This window comes from Tiliqua scincoides, chromosome 1 (assembly GCF_035046505.1).
Source record: "Tiliqua scincoides isolate rTilSci1 chromosome 1, rTilSci1.hap2, whole genome shotgun sequence".
Classification (NCBI taxonomy): domain Eukaryota; kingdom Metazoa; phylum Chordata; class Lepidosauria; order Squamata; family Scincidae; genus Tiliqua; species Tiliqua scincoides.
Genome location: NC_089821.1, coordinates 199,903,114 through 199,925,980, shown reverse-complemented (window position 1 = coordinate 199,925,980; position 22,867 = coordinate 199,903,114). Strand labels below are relative to the sequence as shown.

Genomic DNA, 22,867 nt, shown 5'->3' with positions numbered 1-22,867 from the left:
TAAAGGCAAATCTGATCCTTTTAAAGAGTTTTGAAAAATAGCAGTTCTTACCACTGTATCTTTATTCTTCATTCCTTAGAATTTGGTTAATAGTTTGGACACTAGATTGCAATCCTATACTCTTACCTGGGTTTAGGTCCCACTGAACTCAATGAAACTTACTTCTGAGGAAACGTGCATAGAACTGAACTGTAATTTTGTTAATATTAAACTTTTTTAAAGGCAAGAATTGCATTTTAATTTTTGCTTGTATTTACTTCAGCCCTTTTAAATTTCTTATACACATAATTTTTTAAAGACAAATAATACGTACCTAAGGAAAAGGTGGGAAAACCGTTTTTGTTTTGAAGATTGTCTTGTTTATTTAGCTGTTAATTAGATGCCTACAAGCTTCAATGAGGAAAGGAACCAGAGCTCAGTAGTAGAGCAAAGATCCTGATTTTGGTCATTGGCATTTCCAGTTATAAAGAACTTGAGTAATCTGATGGGGATAGACCTTTGCTTGATCACTGAGGAGCTACTGCTAGTCAGAATAGCCAACATTTGGTTAGGCAGACAAATGGTCTGATGATATAATGCAACTTTCTATAATTAGTCTGTCAAAAGTTCAGAAGTATTGTGATCAGTCTGACTTTTATCGCCAGGTGATGACATCACAGTTTATGGTGTGGTAATGCAGAGGTGGAAATCTTTTCACCAAGACACGCGCTGTAATGTGGAGATAGTCCTGAAGGCCAATTACATTCAAGTGAACAATGAGCAGATGACCGGAGTTGTCATTGACGAAGATGTTCGGAAGGAATTTGAAGACTTTTGGACAAGACATAAGAGTGATCCCTTAGCAGGTTTGCAAACAAAGGCAAAATACATATGTGCACACAAATGTTGGTGGAAGAAGTACTGAATATGAACCCTCACCTGTTTAGCAGTCCCAGGCAAAAAGGAAATGCAGGAGGTTCAGCAAGCTCCTGATGGGCCACCATGCTTGATTGGTAGGCTGAGTTTAATCTGCAGGCCACAAGTTTTGTGGGCCTGGTCTACATTTAAAAGATTGTGGGCCTGATAGTATTAATAAGCATTTAGTATCTGTAAGATGTGGTTCCTGTAGCCTGTGCAACAGAAGAAAACTTGGTGCCTGAGCCTGGTTTCTAGAGATTCCCCCATCCCTCCTCCTTCCTGAGGGTTCTCTGGCTACCAGGAAAGCCTTTGGGGGAGCCCAGGAGGGTGCTTTAAGAGGACATTGACTATGGAGGAACCCTCAGATGAATGTCCTTGCACTTGTGCAAATTAGGAAGCAACCCACTGTTCTTTTTACAGAATTTTTATATTACTGAAAAAAAATGTAGTGATCCACTGATTTTCTACATTGTATAGTGTATTGTGCAGCATTGCATATTATTTTTTTCACTGCATCTTTACAACATTTTCTATGCTAAAAATGACAGGCAGTGTATCATTCTGAAATTCTGATCCCTGGTATGCATTTAGAGCCAGTACATCAGAGGCTGAGTTTATTCTGTCTTAACTCCTTGCCAGTCAAATTGGAATGATGAGACTACACAAGAAGGGACAGAGAGCGAAAGGGACTGTAAAACAAAGAAGATGACAAGATTTGTTTCGTTTTTACAGAGGCAAGCTAGTTCTGCGCTTAATGTGCAATATATGGTGTCTGGTTGATTTCGTAATAATGTTTAACTGATGGAGCAAAGATGGAGCAATGTTTAACTGATGGAGCTGTCCTGCTGAAGCAGGCCTTTGGAACTGCAACAGAAGGCATCTATCTCCGGACCAGATCAGACGGAAAGCTCTTCAACCTCTCCAGACTGAGAGCAAAGTTCAAAGTTCAGCTGAAATGTCTGCGTGACTTCCTCTTTGCCGACGATGCAGCTGTCACTACCCACTCTGCCAAAGATCTCCAGCAGCTCATGGATCATTTTAGCAAGGCCTGCCAAGATTTTGGACTGACAATCAGCCTGAAGAAAATACAGGTCATGGTTCAGGATTTGGACTCACCTCCCTGCATTACAATCTCTGCGCATGAACTGGAGGTTGTCCATGACTTTGTGTACCTTGGCTCAACGATCTCCGACACTCTTTCTCTCGATACCAAGCTAAACAAGCGCATCGGTAAAGCAGCTACCACGTTTTCCAGACTCACAAAGAGAGTCTGGTCCAACAAGAAGCTGACGGAACATACCAAGATCCAGGTCTACAGAGCTTGCGTCCTGAGTACACTTCTGTACTGCAGCGAGTCATGGACTCTTCACTCACAACAGGAGAGGAAACTGAACGCTTTCCACATGCGCTGCCTCCGATGCATACTCGGCATCACCTGGCAGGACAAAGTTCCAAACAACACAGTCCTGGAACGAGCTGGAATCCCTAGCATGTATGCACTGCTGAAACAGAGATGCCTGCGTTGGCTCGGTCATGTTGTGAGAATGGATGATGGCCAGATCCCAAAGGATCTCCTCTATGGAGAACTCGTGCAAGGAAAGCGCCCTACAGGTAGACTACAGCTGCGATACAAGGACATCTGCAAGAGGGATCTGAAGGCCTTAGGAGTGGACCTCAACAGGTGGGAAACCCTGGCCTCTGTGCGGCCCACTTGGAGGCAGGCTGTGCAGCATGGCCTTTCCCAGTTTGAAGAGACACTTGGCCAACAGTCTGAGGCAAAGAGGCAAAGAAGGAAGGCCCACAGCCAGGGAGACAGACCAGGGACAGACTGCACTTGCTCCCAGTGTGGAAGGGATTGTCACTCCCGAATCGGCCTTTTCAGCCACACTAGATGCTGTTCCAGAACCACCATTCAGAGTGCGATACCATAGTCTTTTGAGACTGAAGGTTGCCAACATGCATGGAGCAAAGATATGCCCATTCAGTTCAATGCCTAGGAGAGAGAGATTCGTCAGTTCTGCTGCTGTGTAAGAGCGAAGTAGATCTAGGTGCAGGCAAAGCAATGTTTCTTGGTCATATTTGTGTGATGGAATCCTGAATACATGATACATTAACTTTATATACTGTTGCTCCAGTTTAAAGTTCCATGTGTGTTCCAGTAGATACAAACTGCGTGCATATTCTCATTTTAAATGGAGAGACCTGATAAGTGCAAACTTTACTTCCAAGGCCAGCCCACCCATTGGACTCTGTGAAGATGATTTGAGCAGAAGGCTGGGGAGACAGCAAACTGGTGGGAATGCCCCACACCACGTCTGCCACCTTCCCCAGCCTTTTGCCTACCTGGCCACTCCACCTTGCCTTTGCCCCATTGTCTTCTGTGAGAATGTGGGGGTGGTTTGCCACCTCCTTCAGTGCCACTGCAAAAGATTGTAGCAGTGCAGTTGGAGCTGCTGAAAAGCTTCCAGAGGAAAGTTGGGAACAGGATCACTGCTGTCATCACTTCCTCTGCCACCGCCTGCTGCTGCTTTTAAATACTTTAGGCAGTGAGATTCCTGGGAGCCGTAGAGATTATGCTTCCAGAATTATCCCCATCCAGTCAGTCTGGAAAAAGTGACAGGCTGCAGAATTTGGGTAATGCTTTGACTTGAGCCAGACCTGTTCTAGCATATTCTTCCTTAATTTATGGGCTAGGATAATTAAACACCTACATCTGAGCTCCCACACCATAACAGGTCTCTGGATTCTGGGTTATAAATACTTCCTTTGGTTGTAGAAAAGGTTCCATATGCACAAGGGGGGGCAATTTTTTCATCTCTCCTTTCCTGTACAGCTGCCTGCACTGCCATCAGAAGCCCAGGGGAGTGTGAGGCCTGTGAGAGGTCATCCAAGAATTTAGAGTTGGGTGTCATCAGTTTACTCTATCTCAACTCTATTTCTCTTTTTCATGAAATATCAAGGGGATAGTCAAGGTTCAGGAGCATTGCCTGGAGGTAGTTGTGGTTAGGGATCAATAAGCTAAAATTAAATCCAGACAAGACAGAGGTCCCTCTTGTTCAGAAACCCACAGTGCAGGTACTGGACTACTGACCTGATCTGAATGGGGTTGGACTCCTTAAGTGCACAGCTTGGGAGTCCTCCTGGATCCACAGCTGCTCCTTGATTGCCAGGTGGCAGCTAATAGCCAATTGTCTTTGGTCAGCTTCAGCTGGTGCATCAGCTGCAGCCGCACCTGAGTCAGTCAGACTGGGCCATAGTGGTCCACACCTTAGTGACATCTTGGTTAGGTTACTGTAGTGTGCTCTGGACCTTGAAGATGGTCCAGAAACTGTAATCAGTGCAGCATGTGTGGCCACTTGTGTGGCCACTGGAGCTCAGCAGTTTTGATTTTTTGGGCCTCTGCTCTAGTGGCTACACTGGCTACTAATTTGTTTCCAGACCCAATTCAAGGTGCTGCTGTTATGTATGCAAGTTTAATGTATAAGTTTTGCAGGATTGAAATCCTGCATAACCAATTGGCCCAGTCTTATGACTGGCCAATCAAGAGATGGATCGAAATCCTACCCATCCGATTGGCCTTCTGGTTTAGTCTGCCAGTCAGGTGGACTGAGACTGATTCAACAGCATCAGTTGTAGGGAATCTGGGAAGAGCTAAGGGGTATAAAGCAAAGGGTGTTTGTCTTGTGTTTTTATTGCTAGGTTGTGTTCTGAAGATGGAATAAATGTGTTGAGCTGTGATCTCTTGGCCTTCATTTATTCACATGGACTTACTATTTAACAGCTGATATTAACTTTTAAAGCCCTTTATGACCTAGGACTGTGGTAGTTTAGGAACTATATGCTTCCGTGTAGTCCGTCCCATCCCCTGATAAGGGGCACTCTACTGCAGATATGTGGATTTGCATGTAGAAGGTCTGAAGTTCCTGGTACGTCCTGGTGGGACTGGGAAAGAGCCCTGTCTGAAAGTTGAGTCACTGCTAGTCAGTCTAGGGAACACCGAGCCCAAATGGACCAATGGTCTGACAAGAGCAGCTGCATATGTTCCTGTTTATCAACTAATTTGTCATTTTTCCTTCTCCTCAGGGCGGAATGAAATCTTAGCAAGCCTGTGCCCTCAGATTTTTGGGCTGTATCTTGTAAAGTTGGCTGTAGCCATGGTGCTTGCAGGAGGTGTGCAGAGAATAGATTCTTCAGGCACTCGCATAAGAGGTTAGTATATAAGTCCCGTTTCCATCTTAATGCACACCATAACAGACCTCTCCTTTCTTACTGTACTTGTAAGGCATCAGTCTCTATCGCACCACTATTCCCAAATGAAAACATTGCCATGAGGTGCCTTTTTCTCCCCTTAGTGAGAAAGTTTTTTCTCACTTGATGAAAGCAACCTTGTAAAAGGCACTCATGGTGAAGTTACATTGTCGTCGTCGCCCCCCCCCCCAAAAAAAAACTCTGTACGTCAAATATTCCATTATTGGTACTACCTTGCTTCTTCTTTTCCTTGTGAAAGCCACTACAGCGCTGAGAGCACAGCATTGAAAGTGACATACCATTTTGGATTTAAATCCACTATTTCATAGAACAGGTTCATGTTTTTTTCATAACAGTGTTGTGAAGTTTAAGTGAGAAAAGCATTTAACAATATAGCACTTTCAGAGTAAAAATACAAATTTTGAAGAGTTTCAAAGAAGAATTTAAATTTCACTTATATATTATTCAAGCACAGGAATTCTTAACCAGGGGTATCCATATCCTCTGTAAGCATGGAAACCAAATGATGGGTTGCTATGGGACTCAATCTCTGAACAATTAAAATGAAATTTTTTGTTAGATTATTATCACCATTATAAGTATGGATTGAAGCATTCTGTTTCTAGCTTGTGCAAAATAAAACCAAGCTGTTGACATCTTTTGAAGTCATAGTGGTACCTAATAGAACTGGTGGTGATGATTTTGACAATCTGGCGAAATGGACATATTGGGCAATCAGTTGGGGGCCTTTAATAATAACAAGGTTAAGAACCCCTGTTCTAGCAGTAAGTAGCATGTTAAAAGAGGTTTAACACGTATTTGGAGGGGAAAAAGCAGAATGTTAATGTTCTTACAGTCTGTAGTTTAACAGATATGTTTCCACAATGCCAACCTTTCCTTCCTGATTTGTTATCAATTTTCTCTTAAACCTGTTGAAATTATCTGATTATCAACCAACTACTTTTTTTGTTGGATGACAAAAGTGCTGCACGCCAGATGGTATGTAGTTTACTTTCTGAGTAGGTGGACATGATAATCCTAGAGCAGTGTTCTGTGTATACACATATAGACAGTTCTTATTATCGGCTAGGGTTCGGTTCCTGGAAACTCTAGTGCAGGGGTCTCCAAACCCTGGCCTGGGGGCCAGATGCGGCCTGCGACAAGCTTCTATCCCACCCGCGGCAAGTCTCTGGTCCCCGGCAAACCTCTGGCCCACTCAACTGAATGTGACCAGAGCTGCGCTCCAATTGTGTCTGGAGGGTGTTTTGAGGGTCGGGGAGGGCACGCACCTCCCCTCAGACCTTCTAAAGGTCTAAAAACACCACTTCTTGGTTTTCCTGACAAACCAGGTGATGTTTTTGGGCCATCTGAAGACCTTAGGCTTTCTAATGTATTTATTTAAATTTTATGTTTAAAATTTATTTATTTTTCTGGCCCTCGACACTGTGCCAGATATTTGATGTGGCCCTCTGGCCTAAAAGTTTAGAGACCCCTGCTCTAGTGGATAGCAAATTCAAAGCTAATGAACCACTGATCCTTTGGGGTCAGTGGGGTTAGGCGCAAGGAGTACCCTGGGGAGAAGGGGTACCTTACCTCCCATCAGAAGAATCTAGCAGAGACCTTCAGGAAGCCCACAAAGTGCAGCAGGAAGTGCCAAAAGATTTCTGAATGCTGCAGAGACTTTCCGAAGGCTGCAGGGACCTTCATAATTGTACCTGCTGCCATTTTAAAGGGGTCTGCACTGGTCACAAGGGCCATTCTGAAGGCCCCTGTAGACTCTAGAAGGTCTTTACTTAGCAGATAATGAGAACAGAGGCGCAGATAAAGGGAGGGAGGTAGCAATTCTGCCCCTCAAATAAGCGAATTCGCAGATAGCAAATTCACATATAAAAACTGAATTTGCATATAAAGAGAACTGACTTTATGCTTTAAGGGCACCAGAACAACATATCTTTGAAGTGTTGGGTATATTAAATTGGAATTATCTGAAATAAAGGGTATCCATGCTGTTCTTCCAGAAAGGCATATGTATTAGGGCCCAATCCTATCTAATTTTCCTGTGCCAGTGGGATGTGCACTCCACCCTGTGGTGGGGGGACAGTCACAGAGGCCTCCTCAAGATACATTTCCTTACCTAGGGGCTGCATTGTGGATGCACTGGTGCTGGAAAGTTGGATAGGATTGGGTCCTTAGTTTGTTGCAAAAAGAAACAGTCACTTTTAGCACCTTAAGAACTAACCAGCGTGTTTTAGTATCAGGTTTAATGAACTGCGGTATACTTTATCAAATGCGTGAAAATACTTTTATTAGCTTTCAAGATGCTGCCAGTAGTTTTTCCATTCTCTTATGTGGAGTAATAGTCTTGAGTAATGTCCATTTTCATCAGTTACTCTCCAATTACAGATGACTTTATACAAAAATATGTACATTAGGAAATAAAAATTCTAAATACTTTTGATGGAATCCCTTTTTCTTTAAACTCTTCTTTATATTATACAAGACGAATATGCAATATGTTATAGACAAGCTTAACAAGGTGTTCTTGTAATCAGAACAAAACTTACAGCCCTTACAGCAATGCATCTCAGGGCCATTTCAGTATACCTAGTAATTCCTCACCCCAAAAAGTGAGAGTTTATATAGTGCATGTGAATGAACCTGCACGTTGTATTCTATTCACACAAGAATTGCAGGCATTTGCAGTGTATGTAGGCAAGTATGATTCAGGGAACAGAATGGATAATGTGTACAGATAGGTGAATGATAGTAGGTGCCCCACTGTCTTTGAGTATACGTGCATTCCAAGTATTTATTTTTGTAAACAATTTTTATCTCTCTTTTCTCCTGGTGAGAGCAAGATGCTGCCAGACTCTTCGTTGTTTTTCTATTCTTATGCAGAGGGCAAAAAGTTCATGTGGGAAGGGTTTTAATTTGAATGAAATAATATAGATCTATAATGTTACTGCAGTTTTATTAATTTCATATATACTCTAACAACATTTTTTTTTAATTTCCCTGGAAGGTGAATCACATCTTTTATTGGTTGGAGATCCGGGAACAGGAAAGTCTCAGTTTCTGAAATATGCAGTAAAGATTACCCCACGATCTGTACTGACTGCAGGAATTGGATCTACAAGTGCAGGTAAATGGTCTTACTCAAATGTTAGGTGCATCCATAAGTTGGAGAGTCAAATTGCCCACCGAGCAGAAGCCCTAGAGCAGGGGTGTTAAACTCATTTCATGTCGAGGGCCGAATGGCATTCATGATGCCTGCTGAGGGCCGAAAGTGATGTCATTAGGCAGGAAGTGATGTCATTAAACAACTCATAACCAAAAATAAGCACTTTTTCTCACTCAGGAATTCATTAACTACAAATGACAGAAAACATGCAAATCTTTATCATATTTCAAGATATGGGAGAGCCCAATTTTCGTGGGGGCTGCCCTTTTAGCAGTAACACCTCAGCACTGCTCAGCAGCTGAGAGCCTGAGGGCCGGATCCAGCCCCCGGGCCTTATGTTTGACACCCCTGCCCTAGAGCCTTAGGCTGCAATTCTAACTACACTTTCCTGAGAGTAAACCCCATTGAACAAAATAGAACTTATTTCTGAATAGACCTGGTTAGGATTGTGCCCATACACATATTCCTACACCAAACATGTTACTTGTTTTGATGAAGAGGCTCAGTAGTTAGTGAAATATTTTTCCAGCCCTTTCAACCTCAGATTTTACCCTTCCACATCTTGACTGCCAGAATCCCTTCAGCAGAGGTACTCCTCCTCCCAGCTGCCAGCCCTCCCCCTCCATGTGTAGAGCTCACAACTCTTCTTCCCATATGCTGTGGCTAACTTTCACAATCCTTTCCCCAAACAGCTGCCCACACGCTGCCAAAACCCCTCCCATCCAGGTATCATTTCACAGACTCAAGGCCTCTTTCCCATAGTAATGACATTGTTCCCAGTTTAGTAACCTGTGTGGTGTGTGGAAATCCTCACAGGATGCAGTAGGACCCGTTTCTTAAGTTTGACGGCCGTGCTGTAAATGACTTCAAATTTACTCTTTGATCTTTTATGTTTTTGGTTAAGTTGTGTCTGTTAAGTGGTTTTGTACCTGAGTGATGCGGGTCTGCCTGGTAGTTTAGTGAGAGATTGCTGTAATAGGAAACAAGGTAAGTTGGCTTGAATCCCATCAGAGGGAGATGTTTAAATAACCTCAACTAGGCAAAACTTCCCTTCCCTCTAATCCACCACCCCCTCACAGGAAGGGGTTGTAGATCAGTAGTGGAGTACATGCTTCACTTGTGAAGGCCTCACCTTCACTTCTAATGACCTCAAACAAAAAAAGGATCTCAAACAAAAATTATGCCAAACTGGAAAAGACAGATGTCTGCCTGCAGTCCTGAAAAGCTGCTCCAGTTAGTGAGCATGGGGTTTGGGAAAACCAATGGTTTGACATGATATAAGGTAATTTATGAAAACATCAACCCTACTGCTAATCTTATTAACTCTCATGCGGTGTAGCCATGTTTGAATAGTGTGCAGTTCTAGTCATCATGCCTCAAGATATTGTAGAGATGGAGAATGTGCAGAAGGCAACCAAAATGATCAGAATGTTGGGAGTGCGTTCCTTGTGCAAAACTGCTACAATGTTTAGGGCTTTCTAACTTGGAAAACAGACGGGTACAGTTGAGACTTAAAAAATTTTGAGAGTACTTCTTCGTAACACTTGGGGTCATTGAATGAAATATTAACAAGTAATTCAGAGCAGACAAAAAAAACAGTATTCATATAACACAGCAATCTCCAAATTGGTCCCAAAAAAGCCATCCTCGTTCCAAGCAGTGCTTTCCATTCTGCTGTGTCGCTGCTTATCTTGCAAGCTGATCTTTGCACAGGTATGCTCTGGGCAGTCACATCTATTGTCCAGCGTCCCAGCCGACTATGCAGCAGGATGTCCAGGCACACGTGACTGCTCAGGGCATCATAAGAACAGCCCTGCTGGATCAGGCCCTTGGCCCATCTAGTCCAGCTTCCTGTATCTCACAGCGGCCCACCAAATGCCCCAAGTCAACTTCATTCCCAGCTAGTGATTCATTCGTTTCATGAGCAGTGAGCTTAAACTCACATAAACCAGAATGACACATTGGGATCCATTCAGTTGTTTTTTTCAGCATATTCGTGTGAGAGCTCAAACTACTTCTGTGGCTTTGTGTGTCAGCCTGTGCACAGATAGTCTTTCAAGATAAGTGGCAATGTGGCAGAATGGTAAGGGCAACTCAAGTGGAGGGCAAAGGCTTTTTCCAAACTCTGGATGCTGTCCAGGGTTTGGAGAACCCTGATATAACACATAATTTATGGAATTCATGGTTGCTAGCTTGTGACTTGGAGTCTACAGACCCAGAAGAACTTTACTACAATCTTACCAGAAGTTTGCCTACAGCAGCAAAATGACAACTTAGTGTTTTGTGTCCACCCCAAGCCTTCAAAGGCATGAATAGGGATTCTGTAAAGCTAGAACTCACTGGATTAGAAAGAATATAGAGACAGGGCTGCTTTAAAACTGGGAAAGATACTTGTCAGCACAAGCAGTGGATCTTGTCTATTGTTTTTGGACAATACTAACCTAGATAGACCAATGGTCTGGTTTGATATAAAGCAACTTCAGATGTTCATAATATAAATATTATTAGTTATTATATGTGGTTTGGTTTCTGTTTCTTGAACAGCTATTCATGCTTTTGTTTTAAGAGGGACTGCTGCTGAAAAGCTCCCAGTGCATGTATAAGAAACCACATAAGGTTTTTGAATTCTGGATTAGGTTGAGAAATGCCTTAAAGTAAAACAGATTATGCTGTACAGTCTGCTTCAGAGAAGCCATTTAGACTAATCCCATATGTATTATTGAAACAGTCTAGCAGCTGTTAATTTGCAAACACAGACTTAAATTTCTTATAGCCAACACCTCCGCTCTGCTATTTATGTTTACATAAACATACATGAAAAGTATGTTTCAGTAACAAAGCCTCAGAAAATTACTTAAAAATAGTTTTATTTATACATCCACTCAAATACTTTTTCCTTATAAACTTTCTACAGGATGTGGGTTTATTAAAACAAATTCTTCATATGTTATAGAATGTGTACTTCCAGGCAAATGGGTTCTGGTGATCATTGTGTTGTGGGTGTGTGCGGGTAGTTTACAGCATAACACATACAAAGGGGTGGTAGTCAGTCACATGCAGTCCATATGAGATTCTAACATAACATTTAGCGAATTTTCTGACGTTGACCACCCTTTTGAAGCAGAAGGCAATGCGTCCGTAGAAAGGAGTGACTGAAGGTTTGGGTTACTGCTCTCTGCATCTGTCAATTTTTCAGTATTGTCCTCCCAGTTAATGTGGAATCGTGTGACCCTGGGGTTAGATGCCAAAATATTTCTTTGGAGCTAGAAAACAAGAGTAAGAGGGAACATTTCAGATGCTTGCAACAGTCTTAAAAAAATTTCAGTACAAGATGGGGGCGATGTTATTTAGACCACTCAATTGACAGAATAGTTTAAATGCCAAACACAGAGAATTCTTCCTTAATGTTCTATATCAGAGGTGCCCAAATCCTGGCCCTGGGGCCACTTGCAGCCCTGGAGGACTCCCACTCTGGCCCTCAGAGGGACCCCAGTCTCCAATGAGCCTCTGGTCCTCTGGAGACTTGCTGAAGCCCATGCTAGCCCAACGCAACTACTCTCAGTGTGACGGTCAACCATTTGACCTCTCGCATGAGCTGTGGGATGAGGGCTCCCTCCACTGCTTGCTGTTTCACATTTGTGATGCAGCAGTAGCAGCAAAGGAAAGGCTGACCTTGCTTTGTGCATGGCCTTGAGCTATTGCAAGACATTCATTCATTCATGTAAGTTCCATCGCTAATATATTCATTTATGTAAATTTATACAAATTTGAAAGTAAATTAATTCTTTTTTTCCCTGGGCCCCCGACACAGTGTCAGAGAGATGATGTGGCCCTCCTGCCAAAAAGTTTGGACACCCCTGTTCTATATAATACAAAGCAAAGAAAGGAATCAAAAGCAAGCACTATTACCTACCAACCATTTTTCACTGAATACCCAATTTCTGGTTCAGATCTTTATACTCAAATAATTAAACTATTAGTGTTCCACAATATTACATACCAGTGTTAAAATAATGATAGGAGAACTCTGCACAGGACCTTAAAATGACTTTGTCTGAACAAATTCTGTCACTGCATAATTTGCTCTTCCCGAATTGACATAACCTTTCACAGTTCTCTTAACAGTTGAATGCAAACAGCACATTTTCACCACACAAGGGAAATATCTACATTTTGCTTAATTAAACAGGGAAAGAAAGATACTATTTGTATATAGTTTAGTAAATTACTGCTGCTGTTTTGAATGCAAACACAGGCTTCATTTTGAATAAAATTAAACCATACAACGGATGCACTCTTGCTTGGAGCAAACTGAATAAAACATAGATTTAGGAAGAGTAAGACAGGACAGGCACATTGCATGAATAAACTTTTACCAGATTTTCAAATGTTTTTATATAGACAAAGTTGGACATTTATTTCAACCAGCTAAAGTATTATGTTTTTGGAAGAGGAAGACACTGTTGGAACTGCCTTCAGTTATATTTCTGAAGTCATAAGAACCTGTGCTTAAACCTGCAAGAAAAATCACATTCTGAGCCTGGCAATACCTCCCCCCATAACCACAAATTCATGGAGACAGCTGCAAGGAAAACTTACTTTACACATGCTCAGTGGCACACATACATTCCTAGGCGGAAGCCAATGTTAAACACATGCCCTAGGGCTAGATTCTGACCACACTACTAGAATTATAATACTGATAGTGACACTTAGGATATGGAAGTGAGTGGGGGGCGGGGTGATATTAGCCTGGAGAGAAGATGCTGTGGTTCAGTGGCAGCTAGGCCATACTGCACTCAAAACATTCGTGTATATACAAACATTGTCATTCTATAAATTGAGATCCAAAATATAGCAGTGTGATGGACAAATAATAACCCGAAACTAATTCAGACTAACCGACAGAGAGCCTTTACCCAAACTGACCCCAAACACTGAATGTTGCATGTGCTCCTGGCCCACTCTCCTTTCGTTAAAACTACAGGTGAACATCATCTAGCAATGTTCCGACCAGCAACAGCCTGCATATGTGATGGTCAGCACTCATCCTGTCTCCCTCCCCAAGCCTCCAAAGCTGAAGAGAGCCACGCTCCCCTCACTTCCAGAGGCTTTTCCAAGCCCCACAGAGGCAGCACGCATCTGTGTGCTGCCTCTATGAGGCTCAAAATGGCTGAAATAGTCAATAAGATGCAACTTACGGTTTCCCCAAGGAAACTGGGAGTGACTTTTTTTACCTTATAAGATTTTTTTTTGCCTTATATTCCCAGGCCTCCAAATGCCTTATAAGGTGAAAAAACCATTATTTCCGGTTTTCCAATGGAAACCAGCAGTTGTGTCTTTTTGGCTGTTTTAGCTATTCTGAACCTTGCAGAGGCAGCGCGCACATGCACACTGGCTCTGTGGGGCTCAGAAAAACCTCCAGAAGCGAAGGGAGCACAGCGGCCCTCAGCTTTGGAGGCTTCGTTTAACGTTAAGCCTCACTTGACAACGAGGATGCTGGTCCACATCGCCATAGTTAAGTGATGCACGACTGTACTTTGTTCTTGATGCACCTAGTTTTATGTGCGTCATTATTTATTCCATTTCCCTACCATTTTAACTGATAACAAATTTAATTGCACTGCCAAGACTGAGCATATCCTACCTTAGAAAAGTCTGGTTTTACTGGAGGATTTTCTCTCAATTCTGTTTCAGTATATTCATTGTTTACATAATAGCCAACTCTAATAAATTCCTGTCCTCTGTAGGTGCAAGTGATTAAAACAACTGTTACTCCTACAGCATCTGCATCAGGAATAAGTCCTGGGTTGGGAGCATCTGCCTGCAAAAAGAAACAAAAAACATGCAATTAACAGGACTAATTAAACCTCACCCTCTCACACTTCAGCTAAAAGAGTGTAACTTTCAGATGAACAACAGTTGACATTAAATACTCACCTGGTCAACAATGGCAACCAAGAATTATATCTGGGCAAGTGAAGGTGGCAGGGATTCCACCTGAACTTTAAGACCAAACCTCTGCAGGCAAAGATGCCTTCAGCAGTACTTGAAGCACAGATTGCAAACCTGGTGGCCAGCTCCTGCAGGCTGCCATTGTTATCTTACTAGGATGACATTCCTGGTGCATCCTAGTTAAAGTTTTAAAATTTCAATTGGCAGGACCCCACTGTCAGATATACTTTACGCACTGCTGAAGTCACCACTGAATTGATACTTCAAGTTTCAATCAACACTACCCTCTTATTGTTTCAACCCTGAATCTAACTCAGTTCTCTTTCCCAGGACTTTTGGGGGGGTGTACAAAAAAAAGCAAATAAAAGCATGTGTATATTTAGCAAACATGTTATTTGAGCCCTGCCTGTCTCAATTCTTCATCTCAAAGTATTGCTGGGAATACAGTATGCGTCTACCCATTTCTCCCCACTACTCCCACCTACTTCTACATCACCTCCCAGCAGACAGACACTCAACAGATCCAGTCTGTACTGGGATCCTATGCCTCAATATGAATTTAGTTAGCCTCAATTGCCGTAAAGTCTTACAGCATTCTATGTCATGTTTTAATTTATATTTTCAACATGAATTATTACAGTGATTGTATTCTCCTTTTCATATAAATGGGGATCTTGCATTTTCTTTGTTTTATATCTTCTCAAGATAAGCAATATCACTTTTAAAGATTGTGCCTCATCATAGGTTTCAGATCAGACAAATTGTTCAATTAAGTTCTGAGTTTGCCTTAATTTGGTGCACTGGTTCCTTAAAAGCTCTTCTTGCCCCACTAAATCAGTATTTTTAAATAAGCCATAGAATAGCTGCATATGCTTTGACCAGCATGAGGGATACTGCTTCTGCAGCTGATCCTTGCTGGTAAAGGCTTCCATTCATATGGTGAATATGGTGTCATGTTTACATACGTGAACAATGTGAAGTGAGCAATGACTGGATCCTTAGGAATGGGTAGAAGCTTCCACATGCAGTTGTCTAGAGCAGTAGTTCCTAAACATTTTCAACCCTTAAACATAAAGAACCCTTTACACTTCTAGGTGCCTGTCACACATGTATATGGAGTCTTAGGGAGCCCCAGAACTCTGGTGCAGAGTGATGTAGCGCCAAGTAGGTGGCAGCCCCTGTGGCAGGGGTGTGTGTGTGGCAGGTGGCAGCAGTGTGTGCGTGGAGCCCCTGAAGGGGTCTCAGGGAGCCCCAGGGCTCCTAAGAGCACACTTTAAGAAACACTAGTCTAGAGCATTCACACATCCCTGGCTCATTCAAACCCTGTAAAGTTTTCCTTCTGAATTAGAAAGGTCTGCTGAGCTGTTACTTTTCATCAGCCACCTTTCTAGTTTGTCAGCAAGAAGCACTGCTTTTGTTCCAATTTTACTGGCGGCATGGGGAACACACATATGCACACATGGGCTAATCATGAAGCTCCGCATAAGCTATGTACAGCTAAGGTGCAAGTTGTTTGAGCAACAAATGGCTCCTGTTACTTCATACGTTTTTACTCCTCTTCTGTATAACTCTCCTTGAGTTAAAGTTTGTCTGTATCTTAGAACCATCCCAGCACAACACAGGTACATACTTCATAGCTGACCAGATGTACTGAGATGTGGCTAGAACTGACGCCAGCGGGCCCCATTAATAGACATAAGTGTGGAAGAGTCCTAAGGCTCCTCTGAAAATAGATGATAGAAGATAAGACAGTGGCTAAAATAAACACATGAAAAGCATTAAGGAAACTAACCATATAATTTTGGCTTACGCTTAGACAATGCCTGAAAAAGCACTAAAAGGAGAGTGACCATAGTTATTGCTTAAGCTTACTACTTCTACTGTTTGAAAGGGAAATGCTGTATGTCTTGAATTCCCATTGTTAAAATGATGAACATCTTTCTTAAGTAGCACCCTGTGTTCTAGTTCTAAACAGCTTATTCTTGCAGTGAGTGGCTGCATGCATACACACACTTGCACATGTACAAAAGTTCTTGGTTTAAAGCTGCATCGAGACAGAAAGAGGCCTTTCCAGTCTTTAGTTAAAAGTTTAGATTTACTAACTTCTCAAGCATATAGTAGCAGCAAGCTTCAGTATTTGTGGCTGCTTGTCATATAGGAATTTAAGAGCAGTACCTGAACACACACACAACCCTGGTGGCAGTTCCAAGGTAATTAACACACTTACCTGAAATACAAACATGTGTCTTCCTGCAGGAACAGGGCCCACCAACACGGAATCTAAAACTTGATCATACTCCTCGCTTTCTGCGGAGCCCACATATATAATTTTCCATTCCAAATCTACAACAGAAGAAAATGCAGTTTTGTTTAAAATTTTAAGTACTTCAGTTTTCCTAAAATGCACTAATAAAATTGCTTCTAACCTCCCCTCCCCCAGCCCCTGCTCATTCAGAGGAAATCAGCAGCCCAATTCTATGCATGTCTACTCAGAAGTAACTCCCACTCTGTTAATGAGACTTACTCCCAGGATAGGATTGCAGCCTCAGTCTACAATCCTAGCCACACTTATTTGAAAGTAAATCCCAATGCTTCTGCTCATTTTCAATACTTCCTTCAAATAAGTGTTTTTGCCACTGAAAGTTGTTAATTACAGTTTGCTCTTTAGTGACACCCTAGGTCAGTGGTTCTCACATTTTTAGCACCAGGACCCACTTTTTAGAATGAGAATCTGTCAGGGCCCACCAGAAGTGATGTCATGACCAGAAGTGACAAAATCAAGCAGGAAAAATTTTAACAATCCTAGGCTGTAATCTTACCCATACTTATCCAGGAGTAAGTCCCATTGACTGCCATTGTTAAAAGTATACACATAGCTGCCTGTTCAAAGTACAGATCTGTAACATTTCCCCAGATGAGATCACATACCATGGTAGCATCAAGTCTAATATATTAAAAATAAAATATTGAAATGAATGGGGACCCACCTGAAATTGGCTCATGACCCACCCAGTGGGTCCCAACCCACAGTTTGAGAAACACTGCCCTAGGAAGTTATTGTTACCTGATGATGCCATATTTCATGGTAAGTCCCTAGTCTTCCTCCACCTTACAACCTGGGTAGAGGCACTGCTAAGTGGCCAGAGCAGAAGTTCTCAGCAAACTTTCCTTCCCAGGGGTGGGACAGGCAGACCTCACTATCAGCACAAGCACATCACCCCCCCCCCCAAAAAAAAGGTTCCATGGGAAGAGAGTGAAGCTGGCCAACAATCTGCTACACCAGAGATGAACGCACTTATGAACAGTCTCCCATAAGAGTCAGCTCTGTTGCTAAAAGCAAAATATATCTTCTATAAAGGGATGTGGAAAATAACAGTTGGGCAAGCTTTAAAAAAGAAAGTAGCATCACAAATGTCTTTAAAAACCATACCCCAAAAGAATGTGCAGGGAAAATGCAGGCTCCCCCCTGGTTCTGTGCTCAGCACTTTCTCTTGTTCCAAACGCAAACCTCAGCATCATCTGCTCAGGTGCAAAGCCACTGGAGTGGCAGATGCCATTTCCTCCTGCTGGAGCATGCGAGCTGTTCCCGGGAAAGCCCTCCTCTCTACGCGCCCAGGAGCACCACAATGCTGGCAACAACATGGCTGCTACCACAGCACTCACTCACTCCCACAAGTTCCTTGCAACAACTTGCTGCTGCTTCCCCTTCTCGAATCTGGCGCCTCCTTGCACGGGGGAGGGTGGCTGGGCTTTCCCAGCGCCGGGAGCGTGCAGTGCAGCCAGCCAGCCCGGGAGAAAGTGCCCAGCAGTGGCAGCAGCAGCAGCAGGCCTTTTTGCAAAGTTTCAGCCTGGCAGGGCTCGCCCTGCGCCATCCCCACCACCCTGGGCGCAGAGCCACTCACCCTCGGAGAGGTCCTCTATGCACTCGAAGGTGATCTCGAACTGGAAGGGGTTGTAGAAGGGAGAGGGGTTGTCCAGCACCACCACGTTGTTCACCTGCACCTTTGCCATGTTGGCTGGCTGGCGGGGGGGGGGGAGACCCACAAACAATAGTCACAGCGTGTGAGCGCAGCAGCCCCACAAAGTCCCTGGGAGGCTCCCTCTTGCGCACCACCCACTCCAAGGTGGCAAAGGCTGGCACCCCTGCAGCAGGAGTTGGGAAACTTTGTTGCTCTGCCCTCCTTCCTCCCCTCCTCCTGCTGCTGCCCTCTTCCTTTTTTCCTCTTCCACCAAGAACACTCCACACTGTTTGCAGCTTTCCCCTTGCACTCAACTACAGCCCATTCTGCTCTGTTAACTGGCAGCAGCCGCGCCCGATTGGCTGCACACCGAGCTTGGACCCTCCTCCAGGAGCCGAGGCTTCCCTGCAAGAGCAAGACGGGCTTCCGTAGCTGGGATGGACTGGGAAATATGAGCTGGGGCTCCACCTGCTGGACCAGAGGAGGGCAAAGGGGGGTTCATTCATGCAGAGGGGGCTGCAAGGAGCAGAGCCCAGGAGGGAAAAGAAGTCTCAGGATGCATTTGTCTGTGCATGGCAGAAAGAAAGAAAGAAAGAAAGAAAGAAAGAAAGAAAGATGATGCAAAACTGTTTTCTCTGCTTGTTTTTTTTCTCTCTCTATGAACATATTGTGGGCTTCAGTCTATACCATATTTTCTGGATTAGAAAAATTGTATTTAAAGTGACTAGTTTTAAACAACCAAGGACCCAATCCTGTCCAACTTCCCAGTGCCGATGCAGCCCCAAGATAAGGAAACAAATGTTCTGTTACCTTGGGGTGGTCTCTGACTGTCCAACCACAGGATATAGCACATGTCCTATTGGCACAGCTGCATCCATGCTGGAAAGTTGGATATGATTCAACCCTAAGGCTACAATCCATTGCTGCCAGAATTAGCTTTCCAGCAGCATAAGGTCCTTTACTGGGGTAGTATGGGGCCGAGTGCAGCCTGGACAGGGGCAGTAGTGGTGGGGGTGGCGCTACTGATATCCTATGCCCCTGCCGAGCCTTGATCCACCTTGCCCAGGATGAGTGGATGTCATAACTACAAAAGAGGACAAGGCACCACAAAATGTAGGACATCTAAGAAAAATGTAGGATATGACAAAATAAAAGCTAAAAGCCCTTGTATATTGATTTCATATGGTTTATTTAAATCATATTATTAAACTATATTTCTTATTAAATTTAAAACTATTACTTATAACTTATTAATAAATAAATCTATATAATCATCTAATAAATATAATCTATTACCAGCAGGCTATGTGCTGCCTGCAGGTGCCTGCTCACAGAGAAAAGGAGGACATTTAAGTTCTTTAATCCTTAATTATTTCAGCTGCAAGTGTGTGAGAGGTTCCCCAAAAAGAGGGGGGCCCTCAGGGCATCATCTGGCAGGGTGCCGAGGGTTGGCTGGATGGTCTCATGGGACCCCTGGGTGGGGTGTCCACCTCCCTGGGGTTCCTTGCAGGGGAAGTCTCAGACTGGGGAGGAGGGGATCACAACACCCTTGTCCTCCCTGGAGGCAGGACCTGAGGCCCTTGGTTTTCAAGCAAGAGCTCCTGCCTTCCCTCTCCAGAACTGCCTGTCATCACAGGCCTCCCTGCTTTTATCCTCCCCAGCCACACCCTCAGCTCCTCCTCTTCTTCCCTCTCTAGGCTTAAAGGGGCCCTGACCCTGGCCTGCTTCCTTCCTCTTTGGTGGTTAATGGTGACTCGGCCCTGCTCACTGCTCAGGTCAGGTGAGCCCTGGGGGGACGGTCTCTCCCACCCAGCTGCCCTATATCTTACCTGGTTAGCTGGAGAGGTGGTGCTGGCTCTATGGCCAGGCAGTTCTGCCCCTGGTCTGCAGCCAGGTAAGGCAGGGGTCGGACAAGGGCTTGACCCCTGACAAAGTGTTTTTTGGGTTTTTAGTTTTTAGCTTGGTTTTACTTTTTAGTTTTAGCTTTTTAGGTTGAGTTCTAGTTGTTATTTTTAGTTTTCAGTTTTTAACTTAGTTTTAGTGTGGTGATAGCTAGCCTTCCCCTTTTAGGATTGGTTTAAGCTCATAAGGTAAAAAAGCTAGACCACAGCACCCAGCCCCAAAAACTGTCAAAGTTCAATAGCTGTTCAGTAAATTGGTCTGTGCTATATCCAGTGCAGGTTTGATACAGTCCAAGGTGCAACTCAGATTAAGAAGATTTCATCTCCTTATCCCAAGCAATGCCACAGGCAGTCTTATGGGGCTACTTGGATTTGTGCTCTCAATTTTGCAGGTGCAAATTCACGTGACCCAAGTAAAACCACTCGGGCCAGGGACAGGAGTTGGGATCTGGTCTGTGCTGCTGCAGCCAGCCCAACTCCCCTCCTGGGCCAATCTGCCCCCCCCCCCGGTTTCCCTACTCCTGCCCTGAAACGCCCCCTCCTTGCCTCTGTTCATCCGTCCCTCTGCCCTTTCCCACCCCTAGTTCCAATCTACTCAAACCAGCATAAACCTATCTCCTCTGGGCGCAGGGGTGGCTATCTCACACCCAAGTCATTGCAAACATGCTTTATGGCGTGTGCTTTATGGCACGTTTGCGACAGCTAGGAGCTGGCGCAAGGGACTTGTGCCAGCTCCCAGAGGGGTTAGGATTGTGCTGTTATTCTCACTCCCTTAAAACAGGACTCCCAACAAAATAACCTAGTGAGTACTAGGCCCTTCTATTAATAGTCCCTCCCCATCCTTAGCTAGGAGTACAACATTGAAGGAGCCATTATTTATTTTTATAGTTACCTCCCTTTTCAATGATGCTCCTACTCTTGTAGGCATTCTTTCTGGCTGTTGCTATCTTGCAACTTCTTTCATCTTTGCTCCACCTCAATTCTCCCTTTCCAATTCTGTTCTCCAGTTCTTATGTTCCTCTCCCAGTTCTCCTTGGTTGTGTAAGAAGCCCCTGCTGGAGGTCTTATTTGAGAAGCCAGTGGTTTTGTGCATATTGTCATCTGTTTTTCCCCAAATTTACCTAGGGCTACGGTGGCTAGGAGCTATTGTTTTGTCTGTCTGTTTTTAGATGCAGAGTTAAGAACATATGTAAGAACAGCCCCGCTGGATTAGGCCATAGGCCCATCTAATCCAGCTTCCTGTATCTCACAGTGGCCCACCAAATGCCTCAGGGAGCACACAAAACAGCAAGAGACCTGCATCCTGGTGCCCTCTCTTGCATCTGGCATTCTGATATAACCCATTTCTAAAATCAGGAGGTTGCACATACACATCATGTAACCCGTGATGGATTTTTCCTCCAGAAATTTGTCCTATCTCCTTTTAAATGCATCTAGGCCCAATGTCATCACCACATGCTGTGGCAAGGAGTTCCACAGACCAACTACCCGCTGAGTAAAGAAATATTTTCTTTTGTCTGTCCTAATTCTCCCAACACTCAGTTTTAGTGGATGTCCCCTGGTTCTGGTGTTGTGTGAAAGGGAAAAGAGCATCTCTGTATCCTCTCGATCCTTTCCGTGCATAATTTTTGTATGTCTCAATCATATCCCCCCTCAGGCGCCTCTTTTCTAGGCTGAAGAGGCCCAAACGCCGTAGCCTTTCCTCATAAGGAAGGTGACCCAGCCCAGAAATCATTGTAGTTACTCTCTTTTGCACCTTTTCCATTTCCACTATGTCCTTTTTGAGATGTGGCGACCAGAACTGGATGCAATAATCCTTACCATTGATTTGTACAACGGCATTGTAATGTTAGCTGTCTTACTGTCAATACCTTTTCTAATGATCCCAAGCATAGAACTGGCCTTCTTCACTGCTGCCGCACATTGGGTCAACACTTTCATCGAGTTGCCCACCACTCCCCCAAGATCTCTATCCTGATCTATTGTAGACATCTCAGAACCTGTTAGCCTATATGTGAAGTTTTGATTTTTTTGACCCAGTGTGCATTACTTTACACTTACTTACATTAATAATAATAATAATAATAATAATAATAACAACTTTATTTTTTATCCCGCCTTTCTCCCCGAAGGGACTCAAGGCGGCTTACAACATATTAAAAACATAATTTAAAAACAAATAAAAACATATTAATACATCATAAAAAACAGCAGTCAGAGTAAAAATAGGTAAAAAGAGCATAGAGCAGCAGCAAGTCATAAAAGAATCAGGCCTGTAAAAAATATTAAAAGATGTTAAAAAGATGTTAAAAGGCCGAGAACTCAGAAGGCCTGTTTAAACAGAAGGGTCTTCAGGCCTCGCCGAAAGGACTCAAGAGAGGGAGCCATTCTTAAGTCAGGGGGAAGGGAGTTCCATAGCGTTGGTGCCACTACTGAGAAGGCCCTATTTCTTGCAGCCGCCCCACGTACCTCCCTAAGCGGCGGCACTTGTAAAAAGGCCTTCTCTGATGACCTGAGAGGACGGGCCGGATTGTACGGGAGCAGGCGATCTCTAAGATACATTGAAATAATAATGTAAGTAAGTTAATAATGATGAAGCTGTAGAATGGAAAGTTGGACTCTGCCAATTTGAATATGCTCATAACAATATTTACTATGTGCAAAGGGACCTAAGCCTTAGCTGGTACAATCAGGCCCAGCCCAAGAACTCCCAATACCTGAGGTGA

General features: G+C 43.7%; 2 protein-coding genes across 2 annotated transcripts in view; one reads left to right on the top strand and one right to left on the bottom strand.

Moving 5' to 3' along the window:
• MCM9 (minichromosome maintenance 9 homologous recombination repair factor) overlaps positions 1 to 22,867 on the top strand; it is a 49,739-nt gene that overhangs the window by 11,987 nt on the left and 14,885 nt on the right. The window contains exons 5-7 of the mRNA XM_066611146.1: positions 645 to 845; positions 4,981 to 5,106; positions 8,168 to 8,287. Of these exons, the coding sequence (XP_066467243.1) occupies positions 645 to 845; positions 4,981 to 5,106; positions 8,168 to 8,287 (447 nt within the window). The remainder of the gene's footprint in view (positions 1 to 644; positions 846 to 4,980; positions 5,107 to 8,167; positions 8,288 to 22,867) is intronic.
• Positions 11,177 to 18,571, bottom strand: ASF1A (anti-silencing function 1A histone chaperone). Its single transcript, XM_066611145.1, has 4 exons — positions 18,184 to 18,571; positions 16,509 to 16,624; positions 13,974 to 14,150; positions 11,177 to 11,589 (listed from the first exon to the last, which is right to left on the bottom strand). Exons 1-4 carry the CDS (start codon positions 18,290 to 18,292, stop codon positions 11,377 to 11,379), a joined length of 615 nt encoding a protein of 204 aa, XP_066467242.1. The 5' UTR covers positions 18,293 to 18,571; the 3' UTR covers positions 11,177 to 11,376.

Coding starts and splice junctions, on each gene's coding strand:
- ASF1A (XM_066611145.1), bottom strand. CDS start 18,292: ATGGCAAAGGTGCAGGTGAACAACGTGGTGGTGCTGGACAACCCCTCT. Junction 16,625..18,183: donor CATAGAGGACCTCTCCGAGG/GTGAGTGGCTCT, acceptor CTTCTGTTGTAG/ATTTGGAATGGAAAATTATA. Junction 11,590..13,973: donor TAAAACCAGACTTTTCTAAG/GTAGGATATGCT, acceptor CTTGTTTTCTAG/CTCCAAAGAAATATTTTGGC.